This window comes from Python bivittatus, unplaced genomic scaffold (genome assembly GCF_059951505.1).
Source record: "Python bivittatus isolate LINGU-HERP-01145 unplaced genomic scaffold, Pbiv_v1 ctg000020_np1212, whole genome shotgun sequence".
NCBI lineage: Eukaryota > Metazoa > Chordata > Lepidosauria > Squamata > Pythonidae > Python > Python bivittatus.
Window position 1 is genome coordinate 827,320 of NW_028277030.1, and position 12,729 is coordinate 840,048.

Sequence of the window (12,729 nt, forward strand, 5' to 3'; positions counted from 1 at the left end):
CATGACAAGTTAAGCGGTTGGCACAGCACTTGTGCTTGAAACTGTGTGGAACATTTGCTGTTCAGAGATTCCTGCTGGTCTTGGACTTGAGTAGAACAGCTTTGGGAAATTTTGAAATGATCTTGCCAGGAATAACATATCCAATCCATGCAGAAAAAGTGCAATGTGAATAATAAATGAGTTGAACAAATTGGCCCAACCAGCAAACTCCCTTTAGGGAAGTCCCGGTGCAGCTGACAGAGTTCCACTTTTGCTTTATGTAACTTTTGTGGGCCCTAGACACTTTGGCCTGTGTGGGCCCCTCCCGCTATTAAAAGAATAGCATTAAAATTATATTTCATCCGATTTTCAACATTTTCTTCATATTTTTACAGAATAAATATTTTCTAAGTTCTCATAAGGTAATATTACAAGCCCTTGTGAGAATCATTACATTATCTCAGTGACATTTAATATATGGCTGAGCTTTTAATTTGAATGGTATACATGTTTTATTTGTATTTTATGTATTTGTATTCTATTGTGTATATTTTCAAGGCAGAAAGGCAAGGCATGAAAATAAATAACTTCTACTTCATTTTTATTACTTCTGATTTTTAAACAGTTAAAGCATTTTTGTGGGTCCTGAGCACTGAGTCTATTGTGCTTAACGGGTAAGTCGGTCCTGCTTTATGGTGGCCTGAATATGCCCCAGTGCTCTGTGTGACTCAGCAGACTGACTGGGTTCCTCCTGGGAAAAGGCCCAGTCCAACCAAGCAGTACGGGAAGTGCCAAATATGCCAAATTTTAGCTTTTCAGACCTGTGGAAACCTGACATTGATGCATGGATCATGTTGCCATGAGCATCCTTTGGTCTTCAGAGCCAGACCCAATGTCTTTGGAGATGTTTCTCTGTCTGGTTGTGTCCGAAAGGACCTCCTGCCCTAAGAAGAACATAGCCGGCAAGCAGGCAGGCAGGCAGGCAGCACTTCAACACGTGTTTTGGAATGGTTAAAGTAGGCAATCAATTTTTACGATGTAATTTATAATTCATACAGGTTGTCTCCATACATATGGTGTTGCTTTCAGGTACTTTATTACTGTGACAGTTTGATTTGCTTTCATGTTCAGTTATCCTGCTCCTATTTCTACCAAAGGGTCGTGGATGAAGATCGATCTGGGCGCCAATAGCCTTCTGAAGGCCCTCCAGAAACCTGGCGAGTTCAGAAGCCAGTGGCCCCGCCAGCTTTGAGAGGACCTTGCTAAGCTGCAGGTTGAAGGCTCAGCGGCCGAGTGCTTGCCTGTCCATGGGCATTGTGGAACTAGCCAGCTGAAAAGGAGACTGGCGGAAGCGCTCAAGGGGAAGCTTTCCCGGTACAGCCTAAATTTCCAGAGACAGCTTCACTTTATGCCAGCAAAGGACAGAGTTAATGGCTGCGCTCACACTGAGAAAGAAAAGCCGCCTTCGGATGGAGCTCAGGGATGCATCTGCACTGTTTTCTTGGCAGCAATCCAGCCACCTTCGGGGAGGTCTTTTGCTACGAGAATCCAGGGATTTCCACAAGGTCCCTCATCCAAGTACTAGGCATCCAGGCCCGGTGCTGCTTAGCTTTCTCAAAGCGAGCTAGATGCTCTGACCTGCACAGGGCTACCGGTTGTCTAGAAAAAAGCTGGCGTGGGGGAGGAGCCAGATCAACTGGTGGGAAGTGGCGCACCGGCGCTCACACCTTGGGCACAATAGGACTAAAGAGGGCAGCAATTCCTGACCATGAAATTCTAGTGGAGACCTTTCTCCAAAACTCCAACTAGCTGTTAAGTCTAAAGGGCAGAGGTAAATCCTCCTGCCTTTGACTCGTGAAATAACTACTGTGCCGATCCCCCGATTAACCTCTCCTCTCCTCTCCTCTCCTCTCCTCTCCTCTCCTCTCCTCTCCTCTCCTCTCCTCTCCTCTCCTCTCCTCTCCTCTCCCTTCCCCGGCCCTTGCACTTGATTGCTGCCTCACCACAGGCTTTGTCCTTCCAGGTGCCTGCGCAGCCTTGCTCCCTCCCTAGTTCTCACGCTATGGGAGAGACCGGGGCTTGTTCTGGCCTTGCTCCTCTGGCACAAAGTCATAGAAATTATGAGAGGAAGCGTTGGGTCCCTCTTTTTGCTTCTTATGCAAGCAGGAGAATATGATTCTTCCCCTTTCCTCCATTTCACCTCTCAGTTCCCAAAGGGGCTGTTTTCCTGGCACTTTCTGCAATGAAATAGTTGGAAAGCTTTTCACGCAATCTTATTTTTTGATCTGTCTTTAGAGTTTCACGGCTAACAATTCTACCCGTTTCGATTATAAACTGGACTAGAAATCTGTGGGAGCTAGCAAGCTTACCTCTTACAGAAGTACCTGTAAGTTTATAGAGGGTACCTCTTTATAGAGGGACACCTCTGTGCCCCTTTGGCACAGCACCATTTTTCTGCGGTTCAATTTGGAGGGTGGCTTTCAATTGAAGGGACCACATTGCTGGGCTGCCAAAAGGCCTCCCACCAAGCAGAGACCAGATCGGTTCATTCCCAGATTTCGCTCCTTTGCTGGCCACAAAGGGGCTCTTGTGCAACTTATGGGTTTGCCAAAGCAATCTGCCTTCGTTCTGACAAGAGATCACCGGCAGACCCCTGGGGCACGAGGGGGCGCTTAAAAAGATACGCCAGCTTGCCAATCACGGCAGAAATAATTAAGCCAATTAAGTCAATACAAACAGAAGCAAGATGGGAGAGAGACGTGACCCTTCTGCGGAGCGGGAAAGGGAGAGAGAAAGGTGCCTGGATCGCTTGCACGCGTCCCCGCGCCGCTGCTGGACCGCTCTTCGAAGATTCGCTGGGGGGGGGGGGGGGCAGGATTTGGAAACAGCCACCGGACCTGGAAGCGGAGGTGGATTCACTGCTACTGCCCCCCCCGGAAGAAGAAGAGTAGTAGATCGTTGCGGTGGGGGGAGAGACTTGGCGAAGTCCCTGGTTCACCGTGTAGAGGAAACCTCCACGACCAGCCCTGCAAACGAAGGCGAGCAGATTCTCTGGCTGTTTTCCTCTTCCCCCCTCCCTCCCTCGTTCTTCACGTTGGCGAAAAACAGAACAGCCCTTTTGCTTTTCTAGTTTGAGCTTGTAGTTTCCTATCGGGACAAGAAAATAATGCAACCTTCCGCCATTATCATCTTCATTGTCCCAAAAAAGAAATATCTACTTTCTTCCTCTTTTTCAAAGAGAACATTTAAAATCCGTGTGTGTGCGTGTGTGTGTGTGTTATTCCTCATCAGATCTAAAATAGACTGCTGTTAACGTAAGTAGGGATTTGTTGTTAACTGGCGAAAAACAGGCGAATCCCAGTCCAACTTTCCCGGCTGTTTTTTCAACTAAGCCCCCAGCTTTCTGGGATGGGATCGCGGGCTTTGTAATGATTTGATGTGCAGATGTAAGTGAAATTTATTATAACAACAAATATAGGGATGTCAAAGCCCAACTCTGGATTAAAGCCGGCAGCCAGAGGGGGGAAGTGTATTAATTTCAAACAGCATCAGAGGCCAGTGTCTATTAACGCAAGCTATTCTTCAGGCCCCCCCATCAGAATTAATCATTGGGAGTTAATTTGAAGCGCAGACAAGTTGCTGTTAATTTAGTGCAGGGAGGCTGGGATGGAATAAAAAGCGGAGGTGCCGGCCAAGCCTCTTGGGTCTCATTAATCAGCGAGCTGAGACGGCCTGGCTTGATTACAATTTGCAAAAAAATTCATTAGGGTCTGGGCGATTGACAATTTTTCTCTCTGCCTGTGATCTGACTCATTAGGCAGCCAAATGAAAGCTGTGATGGTGATGATGGCAGCTATCAGCCCCCCCTCGCTTGTTTATCTTCTTGGCTCCCGCCTCGGCCTCGGGGGTCCCGCTCAGGGGCTTTTCCTGACCCTGCGGGAAGCGACCACCCCCCCCCTCCCGGGTCCGTGCAGATTATTGTGTGAAAAGAAGAAATCGCCCACTTCAGCTATCGACCAGTGGGCACCGCGCTTGCCCCCTTCCCTCCGCCGGATGTCTTCCTTTTCCCTCTCGCAAAGAAGGCTGGGACCCCTATATGGCTGGTGCTAGACCCACGGGCACAGTTCGCCGACGAGGGCAGCTGCTCTAACCAGAAGGCTGCCGAGGAACTCCAGGACAGGATGTGCGAGCTCCCGCCGTGCTTCCAAGGCAAGGCGCGCGCCTCCCCGCCCCCTATAACTTTTCGCTTTTCGCAAGGTCTTGAAGCTGCCCTTTTCTGCCAAAATGGGATTCCTCAGCCTGAGGCGGCGGCCCCCACGATGTCCCCGGAACTCTGTGGGGCAGGCTCTCCAAGCCTTTGGGGCAGCAGGCTTACGGGAAGGTGGGCCCAGAACCCGAAGAGGCCCTCTTTAGCGTGGCGAAGAGAAACGGTCCTTGTATCGGGCAGCGGCTCTCAGCAGCAACGCAAGACGCTCCTTTCCTTCGAAATCCGGAAAGCAGCATCGCCTAAAAACGAGCAGAACAGGCGGCTGACTGAGCCACGCTCGTTGCTCCGGCTCCGTGCGTCGCCAGGCCCTTCGGACGCAGCGCACCGCGTAGTACTGGGACAGGCCCTACGGCAGTCTGAGACTTCTCAGACCTTCCCCAATCGCGTTGATGCGGGTATTTGTTTCTGTTTCGCCAAGTGTATGGGTGGGGTTGAAAAGGTTTTTCAATCTTGTGCGCCAGCTGCCAGTCGTTAATTGGCAAGCAAGTGGCAAGCAAGAAACTCTTCCGGGTCGCCGCCCGCCCCTCCCAGGTTTGGCTTGTTTCTTTGGCCAGGAGGCCCCCTCTTCCCTCCGCCTGCCCGGGTCTGCCGTCCGGACCTGTCCTATTTTTAGCCAGTACTTTTCGTAGCTCGAGAAGAGCGGGGAGAGGAGTGGGCGCACCCATCTGCAGTTGCCTGCATGTTGCTTCTGGCTGAAAAGCAAGGGGGAGCAACGTGATTTCGAAGTGATGATGGCGGCGGCACCCCATTCAGCTTTTTGTGGTAATCTGTGTGGAAGCTCTTGCTAAAACTCCCTTCCCCTCCTTTTTACCCTCATGGAGCTGGAGCAACCTCAGAATCAGGCGCTTCTGTCTAGATTGGCCCAAGCCTGAGAACCGGGTTGTTCTGCCTTCCTCTCTAACTTTTCTTTCCTTGTCTCTAATGCCCTTGCCCGGAATTAATCCGGAATGGTAGAGTTGTTGGCATGCTGAGCTGGCCTAGGCAAATCTCCCGTTGAAGGTCTAATTATGCCAAGTGGGAAAAAAAACTCAGCAGGAGCCCTTCCTTTTCTCTCAAGAAATGGAGGGTCTGGCAGCCAAATCCGAAGACCAGGATACCCAGCGCCTCTCCCGCCTCACCTTGCCGTGAAGGAACGAGAGACAAGGCCAACGCAAAACGAGCCACCCGCTACTCCACCAGGGCCCAAACTCGGAATCCCTGCGCTTGGCAACCTCTCACTTAAGCTTTCGGACACTGCTTCCAGCGAGCTGCTCTCAGCATCCTGGAATGTCAGGCAGGTTTTCTGCTCCCGGTGGAGCCCGACGTCTTGATCTGGCGCTCACCCTCTTGCTCCGCCGGGCAGATGAACCCGCCGTCTCTTTAAAACGAGGAACAGGACTGGCCGGGATCAGCATCAAAGAGGAAGGCTCCTTCGGCGCCTTCCAACTTCACACAGTACAGCTGCTCACTCTTGGCCATTTTTCTTTTTCTTTTTCTCGTTTGGGCATTTTATTCACAACATTATTTTGTTTTGTTTCGTTTTCATAACTTAAAAAAAAAGAAAAACTACACTTGAAATAAATTAATTCAACACAATAGAAAAAACTCGTGCATTTAAAGAAAAGGGGGGGGGGAAGAAACATGGCTTAGAATAAAGGGAAAAACACGGGGATGTACCAGAAGAATATCTCATTTGCTTCTCCATTGCCCCCCCTTGAAAAAATGAAGGGGAGGAGGAGGAGGGTGGAAGGAAAGGAGGAAGGAAAAGAAGAGGAGGAAAAAGAGGAGGAAGAAGCAGCAGTACGACTTAAACTGGTAGGGTTTTTTTAGATTTTTTTTTATCCCGCCTTTATTATTTTTATAAATAACTCAAGGCGGGGAACATACCAGTACTCCTTCCTCCTCCTATTTTCCCCACAACAACAACCCTGTGGGGCAGGTTGGGCTGAGAGAGAGTGACTGGCCCAAAGTCTCCCAGCCGGTTTTTCATGCCTAAGGCGGGACTAGAACTCAGTCTCCCGCTTTCTAGCCTGGTGCCTTAACCACTAGTTTTCTTCCCCTTCATTTATTTAAAAGAATTGGGGAGGGGGAATAATCCCAAATGTGGGAGAAGAGGCATTGAAATGTTCTGCAGTTTTTGACAATAAGATAATACTTTTGGAATGTCAGACTTCACCTCACTGCTTATTTGGTCCCATCACAGTCAAAACACAGCAGCTGAGATCCAGCACTTTATATACAAAGTTGGACAGTCTCATAAATACATAAATAGTTCCTCCAAGCCTTTTGATACTCCCTCTCTGAAACATGACACGAGTTTTCTGACGGATGGTTTATGAACGCATTTCGGCGTGGCCTGCGTCGTTTGCTTGGCGGTTCGCTTCACTTGGCGAGTGAAGAATTCTTTATTATGCCCGGACTTGTGGGGCGGCAGGCGGACGGGGGAGGGGCGGAGAGGATGCTTCCAGACTTGTGCGTGTGAGGGGAGGAAGAGGTCGGGGCTGGGAAAGAAAAACCCGGTCGGGATTTGTCCCCACTCAGGGCCTGGCCTGCTCCAGTTGCTGGTGCTGACTCCGGATGGCGAACCGGCTGACGTGGACGGGGATTGGCACCACAATCTTGGGGTTTCGGGATGGTTCCCCGGTCTTAGAATTGGCATTGCCTGCCTTCACCCGTTTCCACTTGGCCCTCCTGTTCTGGAACCAGATTTTGACCTGCACTTCGCTGAGTTTGAGGGCGTGCGCGATCTGGGACCGCTCCGTGAGAGAAAGGTACTTCTTGCAGTGGAACTCCTTCTCCAGCTCCAGCAGCTGCTCACTGGTGAAGGCCGTTCGCCGCCGGCGGTTTTTCCCCGTCGAGGTGGCACTGTTTGGGTTCGCCGAGCTCTGGCCGCTCTCCTCCGGGCCGTTGCCAGCGTCGTCTTCCTTGTGGGCCGACTGGCCCGGCAGATTGTCATCGGAGCTGTAATCGAGATCGCTGTCCATCGAGAAACTCTCCTCTTTGCCTTTCGAGTCGTCCTCCACTTTGGCGTCTTCTTTCCCGGAGGCTGCTCGTGCGGTCCCTGGAGGAAAGCCAAAAAGAGCATCTGTTTTTATGTTCCACCCGGCTTTTTGCCAGCAGCACCCAAGAAGAGCCGCGTCCTCCTCCTCCTCCTCCTCCTCTGTGCAACCTGGGGGATGGGGAGAGGTTTTAGCCTCATTTCCAAGGTAGCAGAATCTGGCTTGGAAGCAAGCAAGAGGAGAGCAGCGACGAGCCAGGGACGGGGCAGCGGGACGGAGAACCATTTCCCCCGGTGCTCTAGGGAGAAGCTCAGTAGCCTTGAATATTATTTTCGGTGGATTCCAGAAACACCGTTTTAGGGCAGTGGCTAGAACGCGGACTTGCGGCATCGAAAAGACGAAAGCACAAGCTTTCGTGGATGGAGTCCGTCATGTCTCCCCGGAAGCGTCTGCCTCCATCGGTCCTTACATCTTTCAGATGCCGCAAGACTCTTCGTTGTCTTAGCGAATTCATCGCAGATTGCAAGGATCTCTGGATGGTCCTTTGCGCCCGTCGATCGCCAAGCGGGAAGCAGAAGGGTCAGAATGGCATGCAAAATGGGAAGGAAAGCTGGGCTCGCCCATCCTGGCGCATGCCATGCTTCTTCTCAGCCCAAGACTCGCTCATTCTTTTCTTGAGCAAGGGCTTAAGAAAGCAACCCACACGGCTGAGGTATCAGCGCCTTGCTCTTTGGCTTGCTGGCTCCAAATTACACTCCCCGAACGTCCCGAGCCTCTTCACAAACCACTTCTAATTATACGCAAGGAGTCGATTAGGAGGGATGATCCCTCCTCTCGCTGATCTATTGCTTAACCTTCCCCTTTTCCCCTCCCCTCGCCCGCGAACTCCTGAGAGCAGCCATTTACGAAGGAAGTGCCTATATTCCAGGACCATAAATGTTAAGTTTTTCCCCAGCCTGGGACACTCCATGTTCATTCCCCACGGGGGGCGATGACAATGCCTTTCCAGACGCCCCAAATAATAATAAAAAAGAAAAATATGAATTGCACATGCCATATGAATAATGCCCATTTTTCCTGCCCTCCCTGAGGTTCTGGTTTGCTGCCCATGAGAATTCCGGCGGAAAACTGAGAGAGAAATGCAAATATATATACTCGCACGCACGCACGCACACATCCATAAAATACACATATTCAATTTTCCAGACTGCCTTTCCGGTTGGAATTCTACGGCCTCGATCACCTCAAGACAAATGGGCACCCACATTCCACTTCCTTTTGGCTTCCTCAACCAGGGTTCATGACCAGTGGTCTGCGGCACGTCGAGACACGGAAATGCACTTACCGAGGGAAGCCTGCACTGCTTCGGAGGCAGAGAAGGCCAGTAGGGAGCCCTCCTTGGCCAAGAATGCCTTGCCGTCTTCAGCTTCTGCCTGAATGGCATCCGCCTTGTCAAAACTGCCCTGGAGAGCTTGTGGTGCAAACTTTCTCGCCGCCTCTTGGTGCTGTGGGGAGGCCGAGAATGTGCCCGGCAGGGTGGCCATGAGGGTGGAAGTTAGAGCCATGCCCTGTGCCAGACTGGAGCAAAAACTGGTGGGCAGGCTGGGGATCTGGTGATGGTGAGGGTGCGAGGGCGGCAGTGCCGTCTGAGGCAAGGCGGCCGGTGGCGGTGGAGGTGGCGGCGGCAGTACCACTGGCCTGTAGGGCATGAACATGGGATAGCCCGTGTAGACGAAGTGGCCCGGGCTGGGCTGAGGCGGGCTGCCGATGAGCGAGTCTATGCTGAAGGCAGTGCTGCTTCCCAAAGGGCGCGGCATCATCATGAGCGACGGCTGGAAAGCTGCACTCATAGAGGCGCTTGTGGCCAAGGAGGCGCGTGAGACAAGAAGCTGGACGGGGCGGCTCAGTGGCTTCAGGGCCAGGCGCTGGCCGGGGGCAAGGAGGAGCGGCGGCGGCGGCAGCGGCAGCAGCGCGCGCAGGGGACCGCCTGGGCTGGGCAGCAGAAGGTCAGAGTTGGGTCTCCCTCGCCGCGGCAGGGAGACATCGGGGCGGGTTGCCCTGAGCTGTGATCCAATCCGACCCTAGATGTTTCTCCAGAAAGGCCTGCCTGCCTTCTCTCCGCCCCTCGCCGCTCGCTCTCTCCTGGGGCCCTCGGAGAGCCAGACACCAAGCGCGCGCGCTCCCTCTCGCACTCCCGGGTGTCGGCGGTACCTTTGAATCGCGCTCTTCTTTCTCATTCACGTTTTGCCAGCCTCGGAACCTTTTCGGACCCACGTGGCTGCCTCTCTCCCTCTCCATTGGCCAGGAAGTGTGGGGGAGAGCGAAGGGGAGAGGGGTGTGCGGCGGATCGGCGGCGGCGAAGAGATTTTAACTCCGCCCCTTCTCCGGTCGCGGGAAGGGAGCCGAGTCCGGCAATCGGGTGGCGCATCTTCTGAAGCTTGGCTTGGTGGGAAGCTTTCCGCGCGCGTGCGGGGCGGACGCGTGCAAGAACGGGGGCGAAGTTTGTCGCCCTCTGCTTTGCTTGGTTCTTGCCCTGACTTGGACACAGCGCTCAGTAGACCTGGCACACCCGCAAGGAAACGAGTCCCCTCGTTTCACCTCTAGGCTGCCCAGTGCACTCAGGCACACCCACCGGAAGGCCGAGGGCCCGGGTTTTCTTCTTTCCCTGATGGTGAGCAACAGGCAAAGGTGGGCTGAGAGCTCAACCCGTCACCCAGCAGCCGATTCCGAGCGCTCCCTCAGATTCCTCTGCTCGAGATTTCGGGTCCCCTTCAGCTCGGTGCCGGTTTTGTCCCCCGCCCCCAGGCATCCGGCTCAGATCCTTTCCGAGCGCTTCTTTGGCCCGCGGAAGGCCGGGGCTTGGAAGGAGCAGGAGGGCCGGGGGCGCCAGAACGCGTTGGGGCAGATGGATTAGCGGCATGCAGCCCCTCCCGCCCCGCTCCGCAGCGCACGCCTGGGTCCTCCCTCACTGGCTTCCTCTCTCTTTCGTCAGAGGGGCTGTTTTGGCTCTTGGGAGGAATGATTTAAGGGTCGGCGGCAGTGACGTAAGAAATCGTAAACGGGAATTGTAGGCACCGCTTGCCTGAAGTCAAAAGTTTGACGAGGTCTGGAGGAACTTATTGTCGTCCAGTTGGGAAGGACCGCTGCGTTTAGCCAGAGAGCCTTCGTTCCCGAGCCTGCAATTACTACTGAAATTTAACGACCTCCACTGGGTAGAATGTCTTTTGGAGACCCTAACAAGATAACGATCAGAGAGAAATGAGGGCCGTTACATGGGTAATGGGAATTTCTTTACACGCGTAGTTAATTGGAAAATAAAGACTAATCGATATTTATGAACGTATCGATCCAATCCTTTGTAGATCCAGTCTTTCTGTGTCTTCTGTCTCCTTCACCCGCATTTCCGCCCCTTTGCGCTACACGTCTACGCTCCCCACAAAAGCCCCAGGATCACCAGGAGCCATTTGGAAGATCGCACACCATCCTCACACCCCAGTTCCTCCTCCTAGCAGCCTTTGCAAGGAAAACAGGCAGTTCCCGAGGCTGAAAAAGAAGCGACGGACCTATCAGCTCCAGAGAAAGGGTAACAGCAGCAGGGAACCGCAAGCGTTAGGCAGGCAGGCAAGGGGACACCTGCCTTCTGGATGTGAACCCAGCTCCTCTCCCCCAGTCCCTTCTCCAGAGCATTTCTATTAAGCCTAGCAGTTTCGCAAGGAATAAAAACATTTGTCCATGTTAAAGAGCTAGCAATGGAGTGGCGCTCCCAGATTTATGGGATTTCTCAAACATCCTCCTCCCACTCCGTTCCCGGAGTCCGCATCAAAATAGGTTTCCTCATTTGCTTGTGCTCCCGTTGTATGATGGTTGCCAGTTTGAGGAGAGGGAACAGATTGGATAAACTTGCTGGAAAGACCCACTGCCTACTTTCGGAAAACTCGGTCTGGTCGTTGATCATACAGTTTAACTGTTTTACTGGCCCGCAGGATGATTCTGACCCAGCAAGGGTTGTAATGGTTAGGCAAGATCGATCCCAGACCCCTCTTGCAGTCTGCCGAATGCCGGAAAAGTGCCGCTAAGACACCCCTCCCCCTCCCCCGCGCCCACGCCTGTTTCCCACTCCATTCCCGGGGGAGATTTATGGCTGGGCAGGAAGGGGGCTCTGGAGGAGGGAGAAAGGAGGAGCCGCCTTGTCCGCCTGCTTTCAGAAGCACTGGAGGAGGCTCGGCCTCCATTCCTGGTCAGTTTGGCTCCTGCTTCCTGTCCCAGGTCTTGGGAAACTAGAAGCCAAATTCAAAGCTCGGGCTCCCTCGCACCCTGGTCCGAACATTTCCTGCGCGCCTCCTCATCCTGCGGCAAAGGGGCCTCTTGCCCGCTCGTTGCGTTCGGGCGGCGTGGTCTTCGGGCTCTCCCCGACTCCAGCCCCGCGAATCGTTCCCACCTTTGCTGCGAGGCGGTTCGCGCCGTCAGGCTGAGGGGAAGAGGGGTGTCGGGCTCTTTCGGGACGGACCGACCACCCTCTCCTTGAGGTAGAGGTTGGCCGCCCGCTCAAGGATCTGGGGGAGCTTGTTTGAGGGGCTGGGCGAGAAAAACATTTATTCCGTCCAAGTTTATCTAAAAGTACGGGTGGGGTGATGTTTCCGCGAAGGATTCTTGTGTAGAAGGAAAGCTCCCCCAACAACTGGAGGCACCGATTTGCGAGGAGCAAAAAGATGGAAGCCTCATTTCTCCCTCCCCACTTTTCTTTCTTTCTCTTTCTTTCTTTCTTTCTTTCTTTCTTTCTTTCTTTCTTTCTTTCTTTCTTTCTTTCTTTCTTTCTTTCTCTCCTCCCTCCCTCCCTCTCTTTCTTTCTTTCGGGGTGGGGAGAGAACCCCCCTTCGGGAAGCCCCCCCAACAGAGTTGACGTGGGCAGCTTTAATGGAAGGCAGCCCCCTCGCTCAGCTTTGAAACAGCTTCTGCAATTATGTCAAAGAGTCATTCACTCGCCCGGAGGAATTAAAAAGGACCGAGTCTGCTCCCTTTTCACGGGCAGGCCTCTCGTGTTTGGCTTTTCAAAGCCCTTCCAACACGATGTCTTTCTTGAGAACAAAAGGCAGGACAGGGAAAAGAAAAGAACCTCTAACTTGTAAATCGAACGTCAAGGGAACTTTGAAACAATTTAGAGCCCATAAATAATGATAAAGGACCTGGCAAAAAGGCAAACCCATTCGATTAATAGAGATTCCCAGGCAATGATCAAGTGGTTCATTTAAAGAGGATTGACGCTCAAAACAAAAACAAAAACGAAACATCTTTTCATTTGCATTCTTCTAACTTGAAAGATTTTTTGCTTTTAAATGCGAGCAGCAATTAGCTTTTCCTTAAAGATGCGGCCGGGGGCGGAGGAAAGAAGGACGAACGAGAAAAATAAACTTTTCAAACTACCCTTTCTTTTGAAAGAAAGAGGCGGTTGCCGTTGCTGGGGTTTGTGTTACTGGCCCTAGAAGTTTGTCAATAAGTATAAATTGT

General features: G+C 52.5%; 1 protein-coding gene across 2 annotated transcripts; it reads right to left on the reverse strand.

The window, feature by feature from the left end:
- Positions 1–6,529: 6,529 nt before the first annotated feature.
- Positions 6,530–9,074, reverse strand: GBX2 (gastrulation brain homeobox 2). Of its 2 annotated transcripts, none has more exons than XM_007429547.3 (2): positions 8,570–9,074; positions 6,530–7,286 (listed from the first exon to the last, which is right to left on the reverse strand). In XM_007429547.3, the coding sequence occupies exons 1-2, from the start codon at positions 9,072–9,074 to the stop codon at positions 6,763–6,765; spliced, it is 1,029 nt and encodes a 342-aa protein (XP_007429609.2). In that variant the 3' UTR covers positions 6,530–6,762. The 2 variants fall into 2 exon arrangements, with proteins under 2 accessions (XP_007429609.2, XP_088006478.1); XM_088150352.1 differs by having other exon boundaries at positions 6,530–7,310.
- Between the last annotated feature and the right edge of the window lie 3,655 nt (positions 9,075–12,729).